General features: G+C 42.4%; 1 protein-coding gene across 2 annotated transcripts in view; it reads left to right on the top strand.

The window, feature by feature from the left end:
- Positions 1–18,340, top strand: part of SLC6A5 (solute carrier family 6 member 5) — a 284,699-nt gene extending 266,359 nt beyond the window's left edge. For both annotated transcript variants that reach the window (XM_085643604.1, XM_085643605.1), the window contains exons 15-16: positions 5,208–5,375; positions 7,362–18,340. In XM_085643604.1, coding sequence (XP_085499730.1) covers positions 5,208–5,375; positions 7,362–7,517 — 324 coding nt within the window. In that variant the 3' untranslated portion in view covers positions 7,518–18,340. The remainder of the gene's footprint in view (positions 1–5,207; positions 5,376–7,361) is intronic.
- Positions 18,341–18,970: the final 630 nt, after the last annotated feature.

An 18,970-nucleotide genomic window follows, 5' to 3' on the forward strand; every position in this document is an offset into this window, starting at 1 on the left:
AACATATGGATTACAGATCGACAGCGAAATGTAAACAGGAGGGAATGTAAATTGAAAAGGTTCTGCCTCTTGAGAGCACAACATGCTGTTTCCCAGGGGGTCATGTGGACTTTGCCACTTCAATCAAAACAAGACATTACCCTCGAGCTCCCTGGGTCTCATGGAGAACTAGTCTTTTATAGAAGCCTCGCCACAGTGGGGGAAGTGCGTGACACTCGAGCGACTGCTAGTGTCTGTTCATCCTGCAGATTCAGAATAATGTGATAAAACTAAATTACTTTTGTAGTTACGCAGAGCACAGCATGCATAAATTACCAAATGCCTTTCACTGTGACTTGGGACAAATTGTGCTGGGAGTTCTCCCTCAATATTGTCTCTGAGTTACTTTTAAAAGTGTTTTGGTAGCAGCTAACTAAAATCATGCTTCCAGAACAAAACATACTACTGTGCTGTAGATTCCAGCCCATGCGACCATAATCCTATTTTTAATCGGATCTAGTCACTTCACACTTTTCAAGATGTGAACATAAAATCCAAAACCACCAAACGTCAACTCCATCTACGGCCACTTGGTGGCGCTGCAAGGCAAGAGTTTTTTGTCCTCGTGGCACAGGCCCAGTGAAGCAGAAAGAGTCTGCTATACACAAGAGACTGGCGCCATACCTGTAAAAAATCAGAACAAACTATTGTTAATTTACAATTCTATTTAATATTTTTCTATTTCCTAAGAACATCTGATGCGGAGCATCTCACGTCCAGTATGTTTATTTGCTGTCTGCCGCAAAAAGAAATATAAATGCGCGCTGTTCTTGCTGAAAGAAAGACCGCGGCATGAATGCTTTCTTCTCTAGAACAATATAGTAGATTTCTTTGAGCACAAGGGAAGGGGCTACACAGACGAAGAACATTTTGTGCAATGTAAACATACTTATAGAAGCGTCCCCCTCTCTTAGGAGCGCATTTTTTCATACCACCGTGAAGGGCACCGCATTCCTCTTCCCTCAGCCGTGCGCATCTTTCCGCAAAGCGCAATCTGCCCGGTTCCCACTGGTGCGCGTGCAGCGCAGGCCCTTGTAGCCCCTGGGAGGGGTGGGATACTCGGAGCCCCCCCTTTCATTTTAAGGCTTATGAATATCATTGCGATATGGAAATCTCAGGAAACCCGTGCCACATTCTGCTGAGGGTGGGGAGGAAGGTAGTAAAAAATCTAACCACCCGCTTGCCACTTGACATAATACCCGTTTGCATACACTGGCCTCAGGGCTTGAAATTACTGGGGTGAGGGGTCTCTCAAAGGGGCTTATCAAATATAATTAGTGGCCTGGCTTAAAAAACATACAAGCTAAAAAAACTGTGCTTGTATCCATATATATATATATATATATATATATATATATATATATATATATATATATATATATATATATATATGTATATGTATGTTTATATATATATATATATATATATATATATATATATATATATATTGGCTTTGTCTATGGTTGTTAGTTGCATAAGATGAAAAAGCAGCTACTATGGCTTTGTTGTATAGAATATTGAAAAGGCTTCAGTTCTAAAACGATGAATGAGTCTGTGAAAGAACTATATCGAGTCTCTTTGCAGTTACATCAGAGGCAGTGAAGGGTGGTACTGCTGCAGAGTTAAGATTTTGTTTTTTCACCTAGTGTGAGGGTAAAAATGGAGAGCCCTAAAGGGACCCGTCCCAGCACCTGCTTTATAGTAATGCTGGTGCTGAACACCGGCAGGACCCGGCTCACTTAAAGCTCTGACTGGCCTGGAAAACATGCATTCAAAATCACAGATTTTCTGGCAGCTCATGGCCATGAGAATCCTCCTGTCTGGCATTGTGCGAATGCTTGATATCGGGCACTGTGACCTAAAGAGGTTTGCACAGGATCACGTGCAGTGCTCAAGCGAGGCACCTGGAACTGGGACACGGGCTTCTCCTGTCGAATATATGACTTACTGGGCCATATGTACGAACACATTTTCCCATTGACACAGAACGGTGTAACCCTTTGATACATCTGGCCCACTATCCCAAGTATATCGCAATTCATTAAGATTGCACTTCAAATATTGCAAGACAAAATACAGAAATTTAAACTGCTTGCTCCCTTCCCCCTGCCCGGAGTCGGGCGTGCTAGTCGCCATTACTCCCTATCCTGCCACCCTGCGTTGGTGGTAATTTTGCAGTGCCTGGTTGCAGAGGGTTAGGGGGTGGACGCAGATGATATAGGGGCCTTGGGGCTGACACACTCTATGCCATTCAGTCCATCTTTCGGCCCCACTGCTAAGCTGCTCGCCGCTGACAGTCCTCACTTATTTATATTCCACGGTGGAACCCCCCCTTCTCTATTCCATACCATACACCTACAGACTGCCGTAACTGTGACCTCAAATTGTTTTATTTACACAGTTTGCCTTTCAACATTTTAGGCGACCGCCTTTGTACCCGGGTTTATAACTGAGCTGCAGGGTGGAGTATTCCTCTAAATTCCAGACCTTGTCCCAAAGACTGCCAAGACCCAGCTCTATAGCTCAGAGATTCTATACAATTATCCCCATCTGTCCAGCGCATCGGAGGAGCTACAAAAGCTTCACACACTAAGGGGCATATTTACAACCCTTAGCAACACTGGAGTGTCACTTTTTTTGACGCAACAGCGGTGCAGTTTTCTGGACATATTTACTAGGCCATGCAAAGCCACCTTTGCGTGGCTTTTCATGGCCTTGTACATATTGCTCCCTTTCATGCAATACTCTGCGTGAAACATGCAACACCCATGGATTCCGACGCATTGTCAGCTTTACAAGGGTTCGTAAACCTGGGAATGTGTCAGATTTTAACACCTCCCCAGGGCAGGTGTAAAGGTGAACCAACGAGGAGAAATACCTTTATTTCTCCTCATTTTTTGCTCTTTCTATGTGAGCTGCATTCTGCAGCACACATAGGAGTGGGAAACGCCATCAATTATTGCATTTGTGTAGGAACTTGTTCCTTCCTGCACAAAAACAATCATCCTTGCAGCGCAGGCACCCTTGCACTATGGTGCAAGGGTGATTGTGTCGGCGCTAGGCAAGACATTGTACACTAGCGCAGACGAAGGCACGGAGATGCATCATATTGTTGTAAATGGGGAACAACCTTTACAACGCAACTTTTACAACGCACTACCATTACAACGAAACTATTACAACGCAAATGCTGTGACAACGCATGCCATTACAACGCAAGTCTTTACATCGACTTGCACTAGATGGCGTGCTAACATTAAAAATAGTGTAGTTTACTATCCAAACACCTTCCCTACTGCAACGTGGACTGGAGTTAGAATAGTAAATTACCCTTTTTTAATGTTAGCACGCCATCTACTGCAAGTCGATGTAAAGACTTGCGTTGTAAAGACTTGAGTTGTCACAGCATTTGCGTTGTAAAAAATTCGCTGTAACAGCATGCGTAGTAAAAGCATGCGTTGTAACATCATACATCCGTTGTAAATACGATGCATCCTTGCACATCCCTAATGATGCAGCTCGGAGCAGCAAGATGGCTTGCAGCAGCGCACTGGGCCATTATCTCGCAAATATGCCCAGAGAGTCAATAGCTGATGCTAAACACTATCATGGTTTGGGTGTCATTCTACAGATTGTTTGAAAACTCGTTAACAATAATTATCACTTGTTATGTATTCAGCGCTTCTTGACCCCTTCTGTCATTTCTAGGTGCAACTATTACACAGTTATTACTAGTCAATGCACTGATATGAATGGGGGGAGCTAGCTTTGCTGGTGTTAAAACTCTACAATATATTTTCATGCAGCTTGTTCATCTATCTTATGTTGTTTAAGCTTATTAAACGCTCAAACAGTACAGCCTGGCTTCTGGGCGCTAGGCTTCCAGTCTGGAGAGCGATCTCGAGCTGGCTAAGCTACAGAAAACTGCAGGTTTACAATGCTTTCTGAAGAGTTGTCTATTTTGAACTGCGGGACTGCCACGGCCTGGGCGCCATGCTCTAAGAAGCGCGAGGGGATGTTGGAGAAGTTTGAAGACCATTGGTCTTTGAGGAAGCCCAAGGTTGAGGATCCTGGTTCAGAAAGGAATGCTTGAAACTATGGGGCATATTTACTAGAAAATGACACAGCGCAGGGCTGCGTTTGGTTACCAGTCTGGCCCTGAATTGAGCACCCGTGGGGTGAGCTATTATGGCACCAAGTACAGCTGTGACTCTGACCCAAAGACCTCAGGCGACATTAGGAATTATGTTCATATCCATAAGGAAGAAAGAAAAATATAAAGTTCATATATTCTCAGTGTTGGTAGCTGAAATGCTAGCCAGGTTGAAAGTGACCATCAGGATCTGGGGCAGCTGATTATCTATCTATCTATCTATCTATCTATCTATCTATCTATCTATCTATCTATCTATCTATCTATCTATCTATCTATCTATCTATCTATCTATTATGCCGACTTGACCACCCATATCTATCTATTATGCCTACTTGACCACCCATATCTATCTATCTATCTATCTATCTATCTATCTATCTATCTATCTATCTATCTATCTATCTATCTAATATGCCTGCTTCCCCACCCATATCTATCTATCTATCTATCTATCTATCTATCTATCTATCTATCTATCTATCTATCTATCTATCTATCTATCTATCTATCTATCTAATATGCCTGCTTCCCCACCCATATCTATCTATCTATCTATCTATCTATCTATCTATCTATCTATCTATCTATCTATCTATCTATCTATCTATCTATCTATCTATCTATCTATCTATCTATCTATCTATCTATCTATCTATCTATCTATCTATCTATTATGCCTGGTTCCCCACCCAGATCTATCTACACATACACACACTAACACACACACAACCGAACACATATGTAAACATATGAAGCTTATTTATAACCTGCAGTATTAAATGTGTACATTTGAATATCTCTTCGAGCACGCAGCTCCCGTGCTATACATCTTCAGCGTCCGTATTTCAACTGCTTACGCAACATAAACAAACTGGAGTCCATCTATCACTGTTCCTCAATGATTGAATCTGAGTAACTTGGCAGACTTGCACGGGCCGCCCGGCCAGCAGACTGTGCCCCGGCCTACGAGTCCAGCCGTGTCTGAGAGTTTGTCTTGTGTTTCCTTCCCCAGTTCATCCTCTGCTTCAGCTTCTACCAGTACGAGCCGATGACCTACGGACAATACCGCTACCCCACCTGGTCGATGGTGATGGGGTGGCTGATGCTGGCCTGCTCCGTCATCTGGATCCCCATCATGTTTGTGATAAAGATGCATTTAGCTCCTGGCAGCTTCATCGAGGTAATTCCCTCTTCGCCGCTTCCCCCTCCCCCGGTTGAGATTCGCCGCCATGTGTTCTGCATGTTCAAGCACCGACCCATGAGACTCATTCGGGAAACTGGGTCAGTAGCTAAGGAGGCCGAGAGGCGCGCGGCGTGAGACGAGCGCTCCCGCCGCGCGCCTGGAAGATGGCGTGTCAGGGGGCGGGGCCTGCTCACGAGACCGCATCTGTCAGCGCGCAGTCTGAGCCCAGCACCCTGCTTCCGCTCACCGCGTGCTGTTCATCTGCGTCAGGGTTGTCAACAGGTAATTGAAAGGACAATAAAAACAAGGACAGACGGTGCTCAATTTTCTTTAATGGCGAAAAAATGCTCCATTTACACGAATTGGCGTCCTTTTTTATGTGAGCTGATATCACATCAGCTTCACCCCCACCTCTCTCTAAAGTTGATGAGACCCATAAATCTCCACGTGACGCCATGGGAATCTTTTAAAGTTCACGACAGTAAGTGCAAGTAGCAAAGAACCTGGTGGTTCACTGTATTATTTCACAGAGGAGGGAGCACTTACGTTTACTAAAATGTTAGCAACCATTTTGGAATGTGCAGTATTCTGGCAGCTTGTTCCTACAGGTCACTGCCATGATAAGTTTCTATTACAATTAAAGATGTCGATTGTGGCAGGGGCCAACTTATCACAAGACACAACCTGTTGCTCATATTGTAACACAGGTCTTGGATGATAAAAACATTTCTTATGGCCCTGCCGTCTGGAAAACTAAATAATATTAAGAATGATTATATTATTTGAATATCAGCTGAACCTGCCTTGTGAGTCAGACATTCTGCCGCGGTGCTCCAAATATGCATGCCCTTGTAAATAAATAGAAACAAATGTTTGTAGAAAAGACTATTTTCATTTTGGGGGAGAATTGTTATTATTCTTTCAGGGCGGTGCTTAAATTACACACCAGTCCTGCCAATCATTCATTCAGAAATGACAATGGGGCCTGGTGTGATTTTGAGTCAGAATCAGTAGTCGATCAGTGAATTGTGGCCAGTGGCATAGAAAGGAGGTTTGGGTTGAAAGTTGCATTTCACTGGCACCACGCAATATGGTGCATGCATGACACAACTGAAAAATTAGCTTTACGAAGCCACACAAGTCCACTTTGCGTGGCCCTGAATGGCTGCATACATCTAGAGTAATGCAACACAGCACAAGTCACTGTGTTGCATTACTCTGCCCTGGGATGCCGTTCCATGGGCGTTGCGTAGGTGTTCCCATGCAACACCGATGGATTTTGAAGCATTCCCAGATTTGCCAGCACTGGTAAACCTGGAAATGCGCCAAAATGCTGCACCTTTCAATGCGAGGCATAATGAGTAGAAATATCTTTATTTCTCCTTATTATTTCCTTTTTCTATGTATGGTGCATGCTCCAGCACACACAGAAAGAGGAATATGCCTCAGGATTGTTTTTGTGTAGGAAGGTGCCCCTTACTGCACAAAAACAATCCTGCATGCAACAGAGGCACCCTTGCACCATGGTACAAGGGTGTCTGATTTGACGCTAGGCAGCTAACATGGCACAGGCATAGGAACAAAGGCAGGAATGCTCCATATTCTTTTAAATTAGGTACTTTCCTGCCATTTCGCAGTCATATAGCCCAGTGCAGCGGAGCAAGGTGACCTGCTGCGCTGTGTGACCTTCCCATAAATATGGCCCTTAGTTTGTAGCAATTGACTAACATTGTTGCTTAAACTTTTGTTAGGAGAAAAATGACAACAGTTACACTGGAACAACTAAAATGACTGAAAGATTCCTGGATGTTGTATTGTGGCCAGTCAGTGTCCAGAAAAGTTTCACCTGTAACTTTCACTTTGACGGTTGTAAATATTTCTAGATTTATTATTTCTTCAGTGCTTTGATGCAAAGATGAGTGTACAGTGTGTGCTCCGTGATGTACCGTTTACAATGTCTTTGTTTTTTTCCATGTCTTACAGAGGCTTAAATTGATTTGCATGCCGCAGCCAGACTGGGGTCCATTTTTGGCCAAACATCGCGGTGAACGCTACAAGAACATGATTGATCCTCTAGGCACCAACTCCCTGGGACTCAAGTTGCCACCTAAAGATTTTGAGCTGGGCACCCAGTGCTAGTATTGTCTGCCTCTGTGCCAAGTTGGCACAGTCTTCCTGTGTGTGTATTGTATGTCTTTTGTTCCACATCGTTGACCTTTGAGTTGGAGCAGATGCTAAGCGTGGCTGCTTAGAGAGTGTAGGAGTTTTTGTCGCATGCTGTAGTGATAAGTTCTAGGCAGACCGCTTTACGCACTGTTTGTTATTTCAGGGGTGTCCATTCATTGCCCAGTAGTAACATGGCCTAGGGGCATAGGAGTCAAAGCTTTAGGCCTTCTAGGCCACAGGATACATACTGGTGACTGCCAGAACCATGCACACAATCTCACCATGCCTTTTCACATCTCTAAGCCATACCGCCATCAAATTATGATTTATAGTCAAGTAATTCTAACGAATTGGCTTGTAGCAAAAAATAAAGCCACAGAAAAAATTAAATGTGTAGTTTGCTAAGGAAATCTCAGCCTTCTTTTTACAAACTTTCTGCATTTTTCTATATTAGAGGGTCTCTTTTCACGATATGCAGTAAACTTGGAGGCTAGAAGAGAGTGTTACAGGGAAACTGACGAGGCCACTGGCTCATCAATCCATTCATTCCTCTTAATGATTGTAGTAAAGCAGACCTTTTATGGGGTCTGGACTTCCCTTCAGTGGTTCACACACAAGGATGCTCCAGTGGGAAGCGGTTTCTTTTACTCAGTATGCACTTGGTGAAGAAATTCCTTCGTGAACCTGGAGCAAATTCAAAATCAAAAGAAAGAGACTAGGCAATCTAGTAAAACATATAATCAATATAGAGGCTATTATATCTAGGGTTTGGCCCTTGGGATAGTAAAGTCCAGTCAGACTTTTGGAATATCCACACCGAGTGGCTTATTTATGACAGCCCTGCGTCACTTTTGCACCACGTAATGTGTTACATGCATGACGCAGATCTCTCATAAAGATTTATGAAGCCACCCAAAGCTACCCTGCGTGGCTTTGAGTGACTCCATTAATCATGAGTTAGGTGACGCAGCACAGATCGCTGCGTCACTTTACTCTGTACCCGAGATGCGTTCCATGGGCGTTGCAGTGGGCTTTCCCATGCAACACCCAGGGAATTTGATGGTGTCCCAGAATTACAATGTGATGCAAACCTGGGGAAGCATCAAGTATGTACACCTCCCAAGGTGAGGCATAACGAGGAGAATTATGTTTATTTCTCCTCATTTTGTCCTCTTTCCATGTGAGCTGCATTCTGCAGTACACATAGAAAGAGGAAAAGGCATTGAAGGATTGTTTTTGTGCAGCAAGGTGCCCTTTACTGCACAGAAAGAATTCTACCTGCAGAGGCACTTTTGCACAATGGTGCAAGGGTGTCTAAATTGGCACTAAGCTGCCAAAATGGTGCCAGCGCAAGCAGAAGGGGTAGGAATGCACAGTATTGCTTAAATACGGTGCATTCCTGCCATTTCACTTAGGCATAGGGAAGTGCAGCAAGGTGTCCTGCTGAGCTGCCCTGTGCCACAAATGCCGTACTCGAGGCCCTGAATATGTACAATTAAATGTATCTATGATGAATTATACTGGAGATTATTTTCTTACTTGTTTGTCATTCAGCACCCTGTCCTTAACATTGACAAACCTGGCTATAGTTCCATAGTTTTTAGCTTTCCTCTCTAACTGTATATGGAGGGGCTTATTTATCAGAGTATGTGAAGTAGTGCATGTGTGAAGCAGCGCTTACATAAAGATTTACGAAGTCATGCAAAGCCACCCTGCGTGGCTTTGAGTGGCCTCATAAATCATGAGTACAGAGAGACAGCACAAATTGCTGCACTGCCTTACTCTACGCCCAGGAGGCAGTCTATGGGCATTGTGGTGGATTTTCCCATGCAACAGCCATGGATTTTGAGGTTGCCCCAGATTCATAAAGTGATGTAATCCTGGGGAAGCTCCAAATCCATAGGCCTCCAGAGGTGAGGCGTAACGAGGAGAAATATGTTTATTTATCCTCGTTCTTTCCTCTTTCCACGTGTGCTGCATTCTGTAGCATACCAAGACAGAGAAACACGCCTTGTAGGATTGTTTTTAGGCAGGAAGGTGCCCGTTCCTGCTCAAAAATAATCCTGTCTGCAATGTAGGCACCCTTGCACTATGGTGCAAGGGTGCCTATGTTGGTGCTAGGATGCGAAACGGTACCAGCGCAGGCAGAAAGGACAGGAATGCTACATATTGCTTAAATACGGTGCATTCGTACTCTTTCACTTTGGCAAAGGGCAGAACAGCAAGGTGCCTTGGTGCTCTGCCCTACATCAAAATGCAATGAATGAGTTCAGTTATTTTTTTAAGAAAAATTGACATGCAATGACTTATCTACCTATTAGTTCCAAATTAAATAGCAGATGAACATTGTGCCTCTTCTAAAGATATTATCTTTAAAGAAAGAAGTATTTAGAAGCTTGAGAAAGACAAAAGAGATTCTTGCATACCTTACATACCTACCCTTTAATACCTTTAATGTAGCCACTCTTCTATATTCAAAAATTTCATTTTAAGCAGTTATCAGATAACCATAAAAAAAGAAAAATATTCTTATTTTCAGTGAGAGCAAACCTTATATTTTAAGGGCAGATGGACACCAGTTTCCTTTTTTCTTTTGCCATTAACATTTTTGGATTCTCCATTCTACATCAACTTCTTCATAATGATAGTACTGTCTGACAAATGTTTTAGTTTCATGAGCTTTAACACACCATAGACATTAAATTGAGTGCACTCAAAAGTTTACTGTTCAAAATCATATGAGTGTTCGCATTCTCTCTCCAAGAAGCCATGGTATATTTTGTGCCTGAATTTCTATTCTCACAATGGTAGGTGTGCTCTACACTGGTTTCTACATAACAAAGCTGTATTTAGTTGAGCTATGCTGGTAAATTTAGTAATCCCTAGTTTCCGCTCCTGAACTTCTTTCTATGTTCTTTCTCTGTGTACTACTTTCTTGAACTAGTAGGGATATAATGGAGTCTGTAATCTGTCTATATATTATATATATAGTACATGCACTATAAAGAATGTCTCTTCTCTCTCATAATGTGTTTAGCTACATATACCTGGAGCATGTACTCAATGTTTGGATGCCTAGTTGCTACAGGGGTGGTTATTTACAAATTCAATAGAGACTATGCCATATTCAAAAGTAATTATAGAGTCCATACAAAATCAATTTTATGTTATGGTTTTAAAATAGTTTGCTCACCTGGGTAGTATTTAGAATTCTGAATATTATCTGCGAAAGAAACATATTGTATTGAAGATGAGATCTTCAAGATCAATGGTTTCCACCAATGTTCCTGTCTGCTGCCTCTGTGTGGATTCATAATGCACTGGGTTGCTCTCCAACCACTGAGTTGATTCTCTTCCCCATCATAATGGGATGTCAGGCACATGCAGAGGAAACTCGTCACGGCTTTTTCAGCATCTTATTAGAAGTTCATAAGCAACAGTTATATCTAAAGCATTGTGAGAGAGATGCTACGTCTAAAGGAATTGGCAGAATGGTAACCTTAACTATGCTACTGTATCTTAAACACTTAGGATTTTTTTAAAGTGATCAGTGTTCATGTACTGTGTACTAGTGATGTTCAATGTCCCTATAAATATATAATAAAAATGTAGATACAGTATGGTGACCTTAGAGTAGAGTAGCCATTTTTCCCAGCTGTGTAGTTACAGTTCTAAAGGTAGTTGACGTTCGGGGACTGTTTTATCATGCTCTTACTTTGTCTTCTTGTCTTCACATTACAGGGTCTCAGGTAAATCTTAAGTTCAATGTGTGTCCATAGTTGTCATGCCGCCATCTTGTTGAACCTTCCATTCACAAATAGTCTTGCATGGAGTCTCCTCAAAAGGACCTCTTCAGTTTCTGTGATCTTGTTATCATTGTGGTGAGCTCTGTGTTGTAGATGTGCTAGCCGCCCGCCAGCCTATGTGTTCCATTGATGACAAGGAATCATAATCTAAAGGTTATAAAAAAAGAAATATGGATTATTCTTATTTAATTGCCCTTGGAGTCCCGCCTTTTCCTGTCTTGATATCGCTGTTGTAACCTTATTCCACTGTGTCCCCTTCGATCTTTGTGTAAAGGGAACATGCATGCGTTTTCCAAAGAGGCATGCAATTGTGACTCACCACATGTAAATTTGGATTACTGTCTGAGAGATGACAAGTCAAGATTATTTATCCAATTTAGGTGAGTCAATATAAGCATCATCGTTGCAGCATCCATAGTAATTTCAGTCAAGAAACTCACTGAGAACCGTACAGTAAGTCACTGCATATTCCAAAGTGACCCTTCTGCATCGGATACATCAAATTGAGTAGAAAACTTCAGGGAGTGTTAGAACAGGTTTTTTAGGCATCACTAAATAACCCTAACCCATCCATATTAGTCAAGACATATAGAAAATAAAGCAAATCATAAAACCGTGTAGCACCGGAAAAATAACCAAGAGCTAACCTCACTGTGAATGACCTCACAGTTTGTTTCAGATGGATCAAAGACATGGGAATGAAGTCAAATAGAATGTCAAATTCTCCGATGTAGGTCAGTGCCCTTGGGTTATGCAATGATTTAACCGTTTTTAGCTGATTTTGAAGATTTCATGCACTTGCAGGTGGAATAGTTGAAAAACTGGTGCACTAAAAATAACACATTGGAGAGTTCAGCTTAAAGAATGCTTGACAGGCTGGTCCAAGTTTTACAAGCACCTGCATTTTTCTCAAATTGAATAGTCTAGTCTGGTTTTAGAGAATTGTTTGTTGTGATGTATCTCAAGATAACAATATCACCCAAGAGTGGAATACGTTGAAGGCACTGAGATGAGTCACCTCGTAGACAGGTTAATTTGATATTGAGATCCACAAAGCAAAGTTCTCGTGACATTCGATTCACATGAACAAGACTACCTACATGATCCCAGTAAATGCTAAGTCTTCGTCTCTCAGATTAACTCTGCATAGTTTGCAGAAGTTCCTCTGGTGGAAAGGTATTGGAGGCAAGTTCATTTTGGTTCAAATTTTTCAACAATGTCTCCTCCTTTCCTTCGCTTAATAATCACCTCCATCTTGAAAAGATACCTCTATTTTCCATGTTGCACCCATAGCGGCCCCTACTCGTTGGAGCTTACCAGTAGGTTTGCACCCTGTGGCCAATCACTTGGCATGCTTCTCACTCTCTGTTACTTTAAAGCTAAGTGGAGGTTCATCAATTTAGCACAAGTCATGAAAGGCTTTTAACTCTCTTGACAAGATTACATCGCTCTGCTGTCTGGTATTGTTAACGGGCTCCTGTTTTCAATTAGTTTGGGTGGCTTTTTCTAGCTTTTTATCAGAAGGAGCCAATATCAGAGAAACCAGCCCTGCAGTTTACTCTAATGGTCAATCTTGTTGGAAGTTTCTGCTGAGCATGGCCAAAAATGAAATGGGCATGGAATCTGATCTGTCTCTCATGTGAGAGTAACCCTATGTCATGAGAGTTGACGCACAATGACCGAGTAGTGTGATGGAGTACTGCACTGCTTGTGCCCTAGGCACACAAGCCCTGATCTGGAGATATACAGAAGACCATGTTTATGGAGCATCCAGCAGGGTCAGTGCACTGTCCATCGACAGACCCTGATCACGCAAATCTGATCACGCAAATTTGCAAAGAGTGCTTCCAAAAAAGAAAGAAAGAGCAAGGCCAGTTTCCATGCTTTGAAGGCCACCTGCCACAAACTTAAAACAGTTGCCAACAGACTTTTTACTGAGATGCTGAATAGAAAAAAAAACGATAACTAATTATGCAGGGAGGAACCTGATACTTTTCAGAAGCAAGAGTTATTAGACTTGGTACCATTACTTTCTTTTGCAATTTGAGCAAGTGCAGATGTCCTAAAATAATATTTTGGCCATGGTTACATTTACAAAGGAGAAATGGTGCTATGCAGAAAGCTATGTCTGTGCACAACTTGATTTACTGAATGCAAAGAGGCCAAGCTTTAATTGTGGCCTATAAGTGGAGCCATGTTGCGGCTAACACAGAACCTTACGTTAAAGGATAGCATACTTGCTGACACATTTGTCCCCGTTTACATTGTGAGATCAGGTGTACCACTGTTCACGAAGAGCGTGACTTTTGGTGTGAAGAATTACAAAAACCCTAATAATTTGCCATAATGGCACGTATTAGGACCCATCAAGGAAAATGTGCTCCCTTGACCACATGGGTTAAGAGCCGGAGGGCTGCTGATGCCAGCAGGCGTGGTTGCTCCCCACACATGGTTCAGGAGAGCCAATGAATACTCAAGGAGTGAACATCCTCCTGTTGTTTATGTGGTGGGTGGGGCTACATTCTGCTGCACTGCACTTGCACTGCTGCCCACCCTACCTCATGCAGTGGCGTAACGATAGCCCCCGCGGTGTCGTGACGCCTCCAAGCTCCAGGAGGCCCCCTCCGGTTCTGTACACTCTGCACGGGCATCGGCTTGAATGGGTCCGGAACACTAGGGGCTCCTCCATGTAACTTGCTGAGGGCCTCCCTCAAGATGTTATCACGCAAACAGCTCATCGCGAAAGCGTCACTTTTGGCGAATCTGTCCTGTAGTATGCGGCTTTTACATTTATGTTGGCGATAGAAGGGATGCATAGCAGATCCCAAAATCCTTTCACACAATCTTAACAATGTGCAATCTCGCACATTCATGTGAAGCTGCAGTTCTTCATGTTTTAGCACTGGTTTGCTATGGTATGTGTGCTATGGTATTTGTGCAATAGCGAGCTTTTAGAAACACAAAGGCTGCAGGCTGATGCAGAACTACCGAGATGCTCTCTGTGAGGCCAAAGCTGAAGGTTGCAGAACTTGTCACAGAACCACTTATCCCTCCACACTGGAATACAACTCATTTCAATAGTGGAGAACAGAGGAGCAAGTAAGACATAGTACATTTTCTGTAGGAAGCAGGCAGGAAAATAATGTCTACAGAAGATAGATGATATCCTATCTACTCCTCATTTCACCACAATTCTGATGAAATGTGTACCTGTGTGAGACTGGCAAATGTCAAGCCTCAGCGTTGGCACCACGGTGGGCAAAGCCTTGGTTTTGTACCAATCTGCAACATTTTGTAATTTGTATAGTACATTATAATATAGTGAAGTGCTAAATAGTATAGGAAATCATAGTATGGTATAGTTGGTATAGTATGATGTAATTTAACAGCCTATACAATAGTATAGTGTAATGTAGCATAGTATTATATAGAATAGGTTAGTATTTGTAGAGCACTAAAACCAGCAAATTCTTACAAGTCAACTCCTAAATATTACTTCCTCATCAGTGGGTGTTTGGTGGTTAAGATGCTGGAGGGGAAAGAAAGAGCCCATACATTCACGTGTGGCCATGGTCTCCATGCTGTATAAAAACAATAAACATAGCCAACCTCTAAACCCTTAATATTGTCTTCTTGCCCTTGCCACTGAGTCAGCTGCCCATATATATCTCTTTTGTTGAACGAAGAAAAAATCAGATTAGGGTATATTTACTAAAGTTTTGTGCGAGCATTCATGTGGTGCAACACAATGTAAAATGTAGCGTCAATTTACAAAACAATCCAAGGCCCAGTTAAAAAAAAAAACACCACGCAGCTCAGCACTCAAAACTGCTGCCCTGCGTTGCATGAGAGAGAGAGAACAGGAAAGCACCCTATGTACAAAGATATTGCCCTAGCCTGCCCTCTACTTAGCTCTGGTGCACAATTAGGCTTCCGAGCCCCACACACACACCTTTGTGCCATTGTGATAAGGTGTCATTGTGAGTCTGGCATATTTTTTGTACTGGAAGGATACCCTTCCAGTAAATGATACCATACCTACACAAGCTCTAAAACTTTTCCCATGTATGCTGTACAGTATAGTACCCATGCAATGTGGGAAAAGTTATGAGGAATAAAACCATTTCTCCTTTTCACGCCAACTTTCAAATGACATTATTGTTTGCTGCAAAACCCTGTCTGCTATTGTTAAGCAGGTAGGGTTTTGCATCAAAAACTATGGGGCTTATTTATGAGAGCTCTGCATCACTTTTGCACCACGTATGATGGCACATGTGTGACGCAGGGCTCTGAATCAGATTTATGAAGCCACTCAAAGCCACCCTGCGTGGCTTTGAGTAGCCTCATAAATCTTGAGTAACGCAACGCAAATCGCTGCGTCGCCTTGCTCTGCACCTAGGAGGCATTTTATTATATGGTGCGGTGGGTCTTCCCACGCAATACCCATAGATTTTGATGCTTCCCCCAATTTTCAAAATCAAGTAAATCTGGAGATGTGCCAAAACCTTGTGCCTCCTGAGGTGAGGTGTAACAAGGAGAAATATCTTTATTTCTCCCATTTATTTCCTCTTTCTGTGTGTGCTGCATTCTGCAGCACACACAGAAAGAGGAAAATGCTTCTTAGGATTGTTTTTTTACAGGAAGGTACATCTTCCTGCACAAAAACAATCCTTCATTCAACAGAGGCACCCTTGCACCATGGCGCAAGGATACCTCCGTTAGCGCTAAGCTAATACTTTGTGCACATTTGCATCACTTTTGTGATGCAAACCTGCCTAAAATGCTTGTTTACGTGGGCCTAAAATCTAGTGAGTGCAGTGCAAAATTTCCCGTGCCACACGATGAGTGACCGCACAAATCTCAGTAAGTGTATCCTGTCTTGTGTATATCCATATTGTTTTGGCTACGTGCCTATGCCATGAATGCTTTCTCTCAAGCGCCACATAAAGAACAATTCCTTCTAAAAACATGCCTTACTAAGTAATGTCTTTCACAGGCCATCATATCTAGAACAATGGGCGCTCCGGTAACCCCACATCATCCAAGGCATCATTATTGCTGGGAATGATGCCTGGTTCTGAGCCCCTCTCTAATGCAATGGTATTAAGACAGACAAGTGCACATCTTTCCCCCTCTGCAGACGCATGGGGAAAGCAGAGGGTTTTTAATATGCCAGCCATGTACAGCCCAGGGCTGCACTGAGAAAAACTGCAGGAAGAGCAGGGTTCAACAATGCGCCCTACAAATTGAAAAAAATGCCTGAGATCGCACATCTGGAAGGCTCTGTGGGGGTCACACCGTCCTTTAATTAGATTCTGCTCCATCGACTGTGTATAGATTGATGTGCCTCTGTGATGAAGATCGAATTATTCCACTTATAGGGAATTCTTTTAAAATGCATCAAAGTTACATCATCTAAGCCCATTCTTCGCCTTTCGTCTCTACGGCTTCCGCCACCATGCTAAGAAATGTATCAATCAATTTTAACAACAAAAATGGTACCTTGTCTCATTCCCTAATTAGTTTTTGTACTAAAGTGTTTGCTGTTCAGTTGTCTTTTTCTGGTCCTGTGGAAATTGAACACATTTTGTTTTCAGGGTTTTCAGCTTTGACAACGGGTATCTGAGGCGATTTTGTTGAAGTCTTTGTCCAACTCAGCATGCACTGACGGAGACTGCTTAACTTGTCCCAATGATGCGGTTCTACTTGTACTTCTGATGTCCTCATGGGACGGCGACGAGGACATCGAGGTGCTTAGGCGTGCTTAGTGACGGCCACTACTGTGGCTTGATTGGTGCGGTGACCGTATTAATGTATCCTAGGTTTGATCTGATCAGGCGTTGTTGCTCTATTAGTATGAGGTCTGCTTCGACATCAGAACCATTCATGTTGGTTTGAGAGCTTCATTGCTTTGGTCAAAAGGTGCACCTTCAATAACCAGGAAGTACACCTGGGCATCAGAACTTCCTGTGTCATTGCTGGTACACCAGCCATGCTGTAATTGGTTGTTATGAAAATATGATGGCGGCCATTTTGAGGGGATTTGGTGTCCTTAACTTGTGAGCTCTAAGCAGATCTCTGTTATGCTGAGAGAGGAGAAGCAGAAGCTGGCACTAAACCTCTCAATTTAACTCAACAGTATATTTTGCATGCCTTCACTATTTAACCTATTGATGTCTGGTCTCCCTTACAATGCATTTAAAGGGGTGGGCCAAACCTAAGCATTTCCAATGACCTTTCATTTGTTGTATTGACTACAGGCTAACTTACCAATGGACTCAAATGCTCGGTCCAGAGACACAAAGCTAATGTTGCAGTGAACTTTCACAGAATTGGTGATTTCTCCCTTGGTTCATGCATGGGCAGGAAGCGACCAAAGAATGAATGTTTTTTAATGTGTTTCCTGATCGGTATTACTTCAAGAAGGAGGAGCTTGCCTGATCTTATTGTTTTGAAGGTTGTACATTGTGCTTCATTGTTAAATACATCTTCAGGTAACCATTTGCCTTATAGGTGTATTTCATTGTTAGGACTTTAATTGATGTCTGAGTAGAACATATTATTGTGTATAGTGTACTTCGTGTCTCTTTTGGCACTTTAATGTGGACCTATCGCTGAATAGGTTAATTCCTAATTACTTGCGTAATGTCATATATACTTACAGGCATTCTATATGGGTACTGCTGCCTATGGATATAGATATGTACCCAAATCAGGTCGTTATATTTTTTTCATTAGCTATACATTGGAGAATATATATATATATATTATGTTACAAAGAATGCATCATATATATCTGATATAGTGCATATATTCTGTACATTATTCATTTTAAAAGTCATTATTCTTGAGGCCCTACCTCAGATTTTGTATTTATGTGTAAAAATGCAATTTATTGTACTATATATATATTTACATATTATATTCTGATGTTATAAATTAGAATTTATCCTGCCGTATAATGTAAGACTTCCACAAACACAAAATAAATGTCAGTCTTTAAAACCTTCTGATGTTCCTGGTATTATGTCAAATGAAACTGGTGTGCAATAGAATCATGCTTTATGTTTAACATATTGCCCAAGGGTACCTGCCAAAATGATCTATTTGATTGCTGCAGTCCTTAAGAAGTGAGTACACCCATGAACATCAGCTTACACGGGGGACTGAGCTACCATGCCGCACAGCAGCAGAAACATGTATCAAAAATGCATGCCTTTACATTCACACCCTGCTCATGCTCTGAACCTATTAGAATACCTCCAGGCGTGTGCAGTAAATTATTAAGCACCCACCAGTGTGCAATATTCTCCTTACGCATTAGGCCCAGTAGTGTGAGGTTGAATGAGCATGATACGGTAGAAGTCTAAAAATGTGGACTGGCCTCAGTGCCGAGCTACACTCGATAGATGCATGGTGCTGTGAAGGATGGCAGGGCCAGGGCTATTTGCGGCATGGACGCATGGTCCTTCTGAAGGTCCCCGTGATCAGAAGAGCGGGATGCACGGGCCGCTCTTTTTCCTGTTGTGTACCGAAGCTGTGATATGGCCTACCTATATCCCTGAAATGTGAACAGCCAGAAGCAAGGTTCAGGAAACTGTTGAACACATATCTCTTCTA

Source organism: Triturus cristatus, chromosome 3_1 (genome assembly GCF_964204655.1).
Source record: "Triturus cristatus chromosome 3_1, aTriCri1.1, whole genome shotgun sequence".
Taxonomy (NCBI): Eukaryota; Metazoa; Chordata; class Amphibia; order Caudata; family Salamandridae; genus Triturus; species Triturus cristatus.